Source organism: Bidens hawaiensis, unplaced genomic scaffold (genome assembly GCF_021521415.1).
Source record: "Bidens hawaiensis isolate Kalapana, Puna unplaced genomic scaffold, B.hawaiensis_p1.1 tig00001521_1, whole genome shotgun sequence".
NCBI classification, from domain to species: domain Eukaryota; kingdom Viridiplantae; phylum Streptophyta; class Magnoliopsida; order Asterales; family Asteraceae; genus Bidens; species Bidens hawaiensis.
In genome coordinates, this window is record NW_027491087.1 from 545,959 (window position 1) to 554,801 (window position 8,843).

Genomic DNA, 8,843 nt, shown 5'->3' on the forward strand with positions numbered 1-8,843 from the left:
GACCATGTACTGTCACGTCACCATAACTTCCTGCACGTCCTGACACAGTCAGAAGAAACCGTCGCACGACGTTTCAGAGGTTTGGACTGTTCTTATCCTTCCACCAACTCTTCGAATTTCAAAATTCAAAATTCAAAAAGATTCAAAAGTAAGCGGGAAAATACCCCTTACCTTGGCAACCAAGTAACCGTAAGACGGATGCGGGTACAGTGTTAAGGCAAAACCCTTCACATACTTAGCACCCGCAGGGAATTGACGCCAGGAATACCTTGGAAGTAAAGTAACCGTAAGACAAGTGCGGGTACAGTGTCAAGGCAAAACCCTTCACATACTTAGCACTCTGCAGGGAATTCAAACCAAGAAGGATCTTCTGGGCCATGCTTGCGGAAACGGGAATAACATCCCCGCATGACGGGAACGTCGAGAACTATATTGTTCGAAACTCCATGGTGGGATTGATGGTTTTAGCATAATTGATCAGTATGTTGAAAACTACCAAAACTCCATGGAGAATCCACACAAGTGGGACTCAACGCTCCTGACGTACGAGGAGGTTACAAACCTACCCGCTTCACACCCAAAGATCAAGCAGAAAAGTCGGGAATTTCTGCGTGACATCAGGAAAACCGCGGGAAGAATCACCACGGAAAACCTAAAAACTAAACCCTTTTCAAAAACCCCTTGCTAAGTCCAAAAGTTCACCTCACTTATTAATAATTCATGAGAAGAACATTGGACTGGGGGGACTTGAAGAGGTAGGTCCCAGCAGAGCCCAGTTGGACCCGCAAGACTCACCTTGAATAGGGACGTCTGCGCAATGACCAACTGCTCCAGCAGGACCCACCATGCTCAGAGAACCTTACGCGCAGTACGCCAGCTGTACCCGCAGGGAAAGCCTCCCAATGGTGAAGTACCCTGCCTGTTCCCGCAGCTGCGGATACAAGCCATCAGGGAAGGCTACCCGCACTAACAGCAAGGCTACACGCACAAGGCATTCGCTACTTCAGTAGTCACATGAAGGAATGAGCAAGGCGGGAATACTCCCGCCTAAATGAGCCAGTCCGTATGCTTCTGGAAGGTCTTTCGTACTATACCTACTAAGGTATGGGCGGAACAGACAATTTGACCAGAGCAGCCCATGAACCAATCACAGGGTGACAGCTCACCGACAACAATACGAGGAGGAGCACCCTCTAGTACTGTTTGTCACTATTAGCCGCTGCCTACTCACCAACCCTTACGATGGGACGTGCGCAGCCTACAGTTGGTGGAACAGTGCGTAGCCGGCAGTAAAGGAACAGCATACAGCCGACCTTGTTACTGTTGGCCGTAGCCTATCCACCAACCAGCATGGCCTGTGCGTAGTCCACTGTTGGTAGAACAGGAATACTATTCAGCCGGCTGTACCTTCTAGGGAACCTACCTTCGGCTATAAATACTCCAACACCTTGGAATGGTAAGGACATCATCTGATATCTCAATCTTATCTAGCAATCTCTTAATATACACTTATATTCAGAGCAATCTAGTCTGATTCTCACGCCGGAGGGTGGTCACAAGGAGGAACCCCCCCTTCTCAGTGACGAGCTTACGGTGTCTGTTTTGCAGGTCCCTTGAAGAACAACCTTCTCTGCTGGACCTCATCCTCGTGGGAAACATTACTTAAACCCCAGATTATCTATAATCTGCCAAGGGTTCACTTAGTGTTTCTTCAAGAAAGTACATAGCTTTAAATAGGGAAAACAACTGAAAAGCAGGAACTAACTTTTACTACTTCTACCATCTTTATTCAAAGTTCAAAAGCATAAAACCAGGACAACTAATAACCAACTAAAATAAACGTGCAGATTTTCTTTTTAACGGTCATACAATCTGATGTGGCATTGCTTGGTCAACACACACAATGTAAAAAGTATAAAAGCAAGTGTGATTCAACCCTACTTAAACTAGAGACATGATGTTGGTTTAGACTTTAGAGGGTTAGAGGGTGTTTGGTTGTATCTGCGTGAATTTGAATTTATTTAGTGCCGGGACACATGAACATACGGGTTAATAAGTGAGTGGATTAACATCTTTTCTAAGTACTATATTATCTATCCAAACCCTTTTGAGCAATAACTTGCTTTTGTTGGTTTCATTTTACAAAACAATACGAGTTCGCGACAGGTTTCACTTTACAATGACAATACGAGTTCGCGACGACTTACACTTTATAATAACAATACGAGTTCACTACGGGTTTCTTTTTACTCTTTTAACACGAGTTCGTGACAGGTTTCACTTTACATTGACAATACGAGTTCGCAACGACTTACACTTAATAATAACAATACGAGTTCACTACGGGTTTCTTTTTACTCTTTTAACACTTGCATCATAGCACCCCGCAACGTGGGGTCCAAAAACTAGTAGATATGCAAATGTAAGTTTTCATTCACATGTGGGTTTAGTGTCATATCTGCTTAAACATTTTAAATGCAACTAACGGGTATCCCAACAATACTTTATCATCAAGAAAATATTCCTTTGCTGATTTTCCTAACTATTATCATTTTTGACTCTACTCAACTACTAAATTAAAGTTATATTCTGGTACCCACTGTCCTTGTAATTTTCAGTTTCCATATGTTTTGAATCAATTGAGTTTTCTCTTTTCTTTTCCCAATCGCTACTTAGCAACTCAAAATCAAAATTGTATTAAGTTATAACTTATGAGCATTCTATCTCTATGCAAATATAGACACCACTTTTGATTTTGCATTAAATAATTGTTTTATAACTGCTTCATTCTTTGACTAATATTCTTATTCATGAAAAGAACGACAATAATTTTAGAATTATATACATTTTTGGATATAGTTTTATTATTGTATAAGTTAATGCAATTCCATAAGAGAAAAAAAAACGATTTCATACTATTTTTATAAGTTATATGCCACTTTTTTTTTTCAAATTTAACATGTGAAAAGATTTTAATGTGCAAACAATTGTTAAGAGACTTTAATATGCAAAAACAGAAATTATGTTGGGTTTTTATGGTATTTCCTCTTGTTTTTATTAGTTTTTTGGGCCTTTAAGTATGGACTTTGGATAAGGGGGTCAAACAGATACATCCTGGGCCGGATCTATAGTAGAAGTGGGTGGTTCCGCGTTTCGAAATAATAGTCTAATTATATATAGAAAATATAAAAGGAACCACCTTATAAATAGGAAAGGAACCACTGCATAAAAGTTCGAAGTGCTGGTTCAGCCGGTATGGTGTTTGTTTGGTTACCTTAAGGTCGCAGGTTCCATTCTTGTTTGGTTACCTTGAGGATAGATTTGTTCTTATTTTTTTTTTACCAACTTACCTTATGGGTATTATTAAAATTCTAAGACCACAACAAAAAATTTGGCGCCTCTTCAGTCTTCCCTGGCCTCTCTTCAAACACAGACAGCCTATTTCCCCTGACCCCTCGTCCCCGTTCAGCCGTTCTCTTCTTCCCACTTTGAAGGTATGTTCGATCTTCCATGTTCTTTCCCAATTCCCATCGATATGTTGAAATAATTTTTGGGATTTTTGCTTTCTTCTATTGTCTTATATGGTCTAGGTTGTGTTAATAAGTGGTTTGGTTGTTTAACTCTCACATTCAGCTCTCAAATCTTTCTAATTAGGTGGTAGAATGAGATGAATAAATGTTTTTTTATTGTAACAATTATGCTTACAAGGTGTTCGATGAAATGCTTCTTAGAAAGTTTTCTATAAAATGATCATCCATTTGTTAAATTGTTGCTTTAGTTTTAATTGTTCTTGACTTCTTGTTAATTGTTTTTGATTGTTACTTTAGTTTTAATTAGTTAGATTGTTGGTTTTAATTTCTTAGTTTGTTAGAATTTGTTAGTGTCTTATAGTTTTTAATTTGTTAGTTTGTAATTGTTGATTTGTAGGTATTTTGAATATTAAGAGATATTTCCAAAGTGAACCATAGAACCTTGGATCATCAATTTCAAGTAGTAAACCGTCAAAAATAATTTTTGATGATCTTTCATAGGATCCTTTCGAAAGGCAAACCATTTCATCTTATCAGCGAAGTCAAAAAGACGAAATTAGACGGGCATATCTACTTAGAGGTACGTGTCAACAAACCGGGCATGATTTTCCTCTAACCAATTTAGTTGGTAAATTAAGACACTTTAATGACGGTATCTTTTTTATTATTTTATCGTATTTTTATTATGTAATGAGCTTTGGCCGAATCATCGAACCGACCCGGAATTTTTTATACCGACCGACTCTATGAAATTTAAGCATATAAAAGTAGTGCACCACCTAAAAAAAATTCCTAGATCCGCCACTGCTCCCTACCCTCTATATGGTCCGCCCTTGATTCACATTGACTCACATTCACACTGCTTAAGTTTTACCAATTTAATATACGACAATTTAAATATATTTTTCTTTTTTATTTTATAATATACGAATGTCGATACTATTTTCTTTTATTATTTAATATTTTAAAATAACCGTGAATGTAGTAAACCTTATCAGTACCGATGAATTTGCTCAGCCGTAACAACCCAGCAATTTTGTTACATGGGTTAAATAAATTTGGTTGAAGAAAATACTTCGAATTTCGAAAGTCTAAACACCTAACTTCTTTAAATATCCACTTTTATCATAATCTTAATCTATACATATGTTAATATATCTGTGGGCTGGGAAAGTGACACAGCCCATTGGAATCCTCTTTTCAGTCTCTTATGTTATCCGAATTCAACGTATATCACCATCGTAATTTATATAAGCGCAAGTTGGTTGTGAAATTTAACAAACTTTTTAACTTATCTTTTGAATATAAGTAATTTATAAAATCTTATCTTTATGTATGTATTTGCTTCGATGCAGGTTGTTTTCGATTTTTTTTAAGGTTATGTTGTATTTTCTGTTTTGTTATCATTGAATATCAGTTGAAATGGTGGATATCCTTTTATATATATTTATTATATAACTTTTGTAATAAAAAGTTTCTAAAAACAGTGTTAGGTTTGAATATTCGACTTCCTATGTGCAAGGAATGTTTTAAGGATGGTTTAATTTCATGTTTAAACTATATCTTCCAACTATAAAAACTATAACTTTTTAACTGCTTAATTAAAAACGTTGTTATTCATGACAAAAAATAAAAAATAAAAATAAGAATTAAATTTCATTCAATAATTTACGGGAAAGATCCAACTTAACATTTCCGGATAAAACAATTATCAGACCGAGTATGTCTAGATACAACATTGCGAGACCATACGCTATATATATCCACACGTAACCTTACTCGATCAGAGCAAAGCACTTCCAGTATTACATTCGACTACGCCACACACCTATTCTTAAAGGCTTGATAATAATAGGCAATCATCAATGGAAGGAAAATATACATCTACTTATAATAGTATAATTGATATATAATGATATTGTTGATGTCAGGCAAATTAAACTATGAACAATATTAACCCATATCTCTTAATGAAATCACCTAAGCTAAACTTCAATGTCCGTAAATACGCAAATGACTACCTAGGTATAAGACACTATATAACTCGTTTAAAATATTCTATTCTATCTTCTGATAATTCTAACGTTGGAGTCAGGTCACAAAAAAAAACATATGTAGGTCAGTAGGTGACGATGTCGGCTCTCTGAAGCTCCCGACAAGCATTGCCATAACAATGATTTGGCATTTCTCGTAAAATAACAAGACGTGGATCTTCCTAGGAAGTGTGTCATAGACTGTTAAAATTCACTAATGTTTTTTACCTTATTTTATGTTTACTGAATATCAATTAAAGTATTTTAGTGAGCATTTAAATTCACTAAAGATAAGATCAAAGGACTAAAGGACATTCGCCGCCAAAGATGGCTTTCCACGTTTCAATAATATCTCAAACCTAAACAATATTATATATATACAAAAGGTGACTACCAAGTACCACCACTATCACTTGTGCAAACAAACAATGGTTTTGAAGAAGAGTTGAACAAACAAAACATGGGTTCATTAATGGCAGGTTGGGACTCGCATGTTCCTGATCCAAAATCTGGTAACTTTTATTCTCTTAATTTTCATGAATCTTAATTAATTAGCTATAATAAGTAATTAAGAACCGTAGGAATCGTTTAAATCTTTATACTGTTTATATTTGTTATCAGTACATCTGGAGAGGAACAAGTCGATGACAAAGGAAGAAATCGCAACTTATTGGAGATCAAAGAAGAACGTTAATGAAGAACATGGTGTTCTTAAGAAAACTTACACGTTTTATGAGGTAGATCAGGTTAGTTTTTTAATTATTATATATTAATTCAAAGGATACAAAAGTTAGTGTAAATAAAATAAGTATAAGGGTTTTGTGTGTTTAGGATGGTTTAGATAAACCACTGTTAGACGAGAAAGTTTTTCTTTTATTTCTTTTTATGGAAGTGTCAAAGACGAGAAAATTGTTTTCTTTTCATTTTCTTAATGAAAATGATAAAAGACTACTAAACTATATAAACGAATTGCTTACTCTTTACTTTTTATTATATTTTGTGACAGAGAAACGGAAGTGAAAAGATATATAGAAGATCTACCTCTCTTCCAATTACGAAAGAAGATCCTATCATAGAAAGTCAAGAAGATGATGATGATGATGATGATGAGAAGCGAGAGAAACTTTTCAAGAAGCATGGCTGGTAATTAATATTTTATTTATTTACACTTTTATATTAATTGTTAAGTTTATTAGTTAGATGGTGACTATAAATTGGATTTTTATGCAGGTGGATTAATAGCAGATGGGCGTTCTTAAACGAACCACCGGTGATTTCAACTGAAACGCCATCTAGATATGCTTCACAGTTCCATGTTGCTACCAATGGCATTAGAACTTGATCAACGTGTGTGTGTGTTTTAAGTTTTAACGTTATATTAATTAAACTAGAAAAACTATACGAAGTTTTTGTGTGTGTTTTGCTTTCCTAGTTAAAGTTGGATGATGGTGACGATGATGTAAATATATAATATAATATAATGTGCCTGTGACGATGTGACGATGATAATGTAAATATAATATGTCTGTGGTACGTGATAATATCTATGGATTTGTGCTGTTCGACAAATGTAGATGCTTGTAGTTTTTTTTATAGTTTGATGGGTGGGAAGATATTTATGTATTATATTTTGATATTTATCTAGTTATTTTAGGTTTGATATTTTATGTATTTTGTCTACTTCGTAAGGTGGTAAAAACCATAAGGTGGTAAAGGGACTAAAATGTTGGGATTAAAAGGCCTAAATTCGTGCATGGTTCTTGCCACAAGCAAGTACTGATGTCAGATGATTTGTTCTCAACTATATTCGTTTGCGATACAAATTATTAGAAATCCATGGATGATATTATATTCTTGTTAGCTAGAAATCCATGAATGGTATTATATATTCTTGTTAATTAAATATTCATTTTGTGAACTAAAACATGAATACTTAACTAGGAATCCATGTTAGGGAAATGAATTAGGAACACGCATACACACGAACAATCCACTAGATAAATTACTAAACACAAGATATAACATGTCTAAGATGGCCTCCGTCTATGGCGTATTTACTATATCTATGCCTGTAACCAGTGGTTCTCTTTTATTATTAGGTGTTCAAAGAATTATCTATACAGGGTAGGTTAATAGTGTTGGATACTCATCAAGCCGTTACCCGGTATATAGATTTTGGGTATAACCGAAGCGGGTCGGATACTCACCAAACCCCTATCCGGTATAAATGATTTTGGGTATAACCGAAGCTATTAACCGGTAAATAACTGGAAAAAAATGATTCTTTTACCGGTTTCTAACCGGTGGTTTGAACTGGGTATAAAGCGTTGTTTGAACCGGTTAGTGTGGACTGGTTACTAAGCGGTAAGGTTTTTGGTTTAGAATCGATTAACCGGTTGGCTTGTGTACCTCTATAATAGAGAGACAATTCGCATTTAGATTGTAGAATCCGAATAAAGAAAATAAACTGGGCCTAGTGAACAACAAACGAGCTGCCCCAAACTGGGCCAAGCCTCAACAGAAACCCAACAACCCACTTAGTAAGTTAGTATACTGAAAAATTCACTAGCATCATACTAGTTTTTGAGTTCTGATACTAGCTGAGTAGCTGGCTTTCTTCAGCTGTTTTGGCATTAACATAATACTAATTTCCATCAACTAAAAATTAATCATTGTCAGAATTCACACAAGTTTAGATATGTCGGGTGATATACTCTGTTTTATCTACTTGAAACATGCATACTCACGTTTAGACGGTTTACAAACAAAGAATCAAAAGAAAATCCGTCAGTGTGTTGTGCTCGCTGGTTAAGGATAGGATTTGTTCATTCATTAACATTTTAAATGGACACAAACGAACTAATCAAGCAAACATAATGAGTTAAAAGTTTGGATGGTATATATAAAGTATAGAAGCATTGAAGAAACAAATAAACAAACTAATATTAAGAAACGTAAACAAATGAACATTAACACCAAGACTGAATATAAACGAACGAATATAAATGAAAAAGTTGTTTAACGCTCACAACAAAAATGAATGGACGTGACCATTGTTTTTTCATTATTTTTTGGTTCTTATTTTTAAGAAGGTTGATTTTTAGTTTTCGAGATTTCTGATTTTTGAAAGGTACTATCTCTTTGGTTTCTTGAACTACTTTTTTTCTTTTTATCAATTTGAAATTAATTAGTATTAGGCATAGAAACGTGACTTGTTTTGGATTAGGATTTGTGTATACTAGTGTTAATATGGTTGTGGCGGTTGTGGAGTATGTGGTCC

General features: G+C 35.1%; 1 protein-coding gene across 2 annotated transcripts; it reads left to right on the top strand.

The window, feature by feature from the left end:
• The first annotated feature begins 5,918 nt into the window (after positions 1-5,918).
• On the top strand, positions 5,919-6,944 carry LOC143584156 (uncharacterized). Of its 2 annotated transcripts, none has more exons than XM_077066271.1 (4): positions 5,919-6,075; positions 6,185-6,300; positions 6,570-6,706; positions 6,794-6,944. In XM_077066271.1, exons 1-4 carry the CDS (start codon positions 6,024-6,026, stop codon positions 6,903-6,905), a joined length of 417 nt encoding a protein of 138 aa, XP_076922386.1. In that variant the 5' UTR covers positions 5,919-6,023; the 3' UTR covers positions 6,906-6,944. The 2 variants fall into 2 exon arrangements, with proteins under 2 accessions (XP_076922386.1, XP_076922381.1); XM_077066266.1 differs by having other exon boundaries at positions 6,185-6,309; positions 6,794-6,943.
• The last annotated feature ends 1,899 nt before the right edge of the window (positions 6,945-8,843 follow it).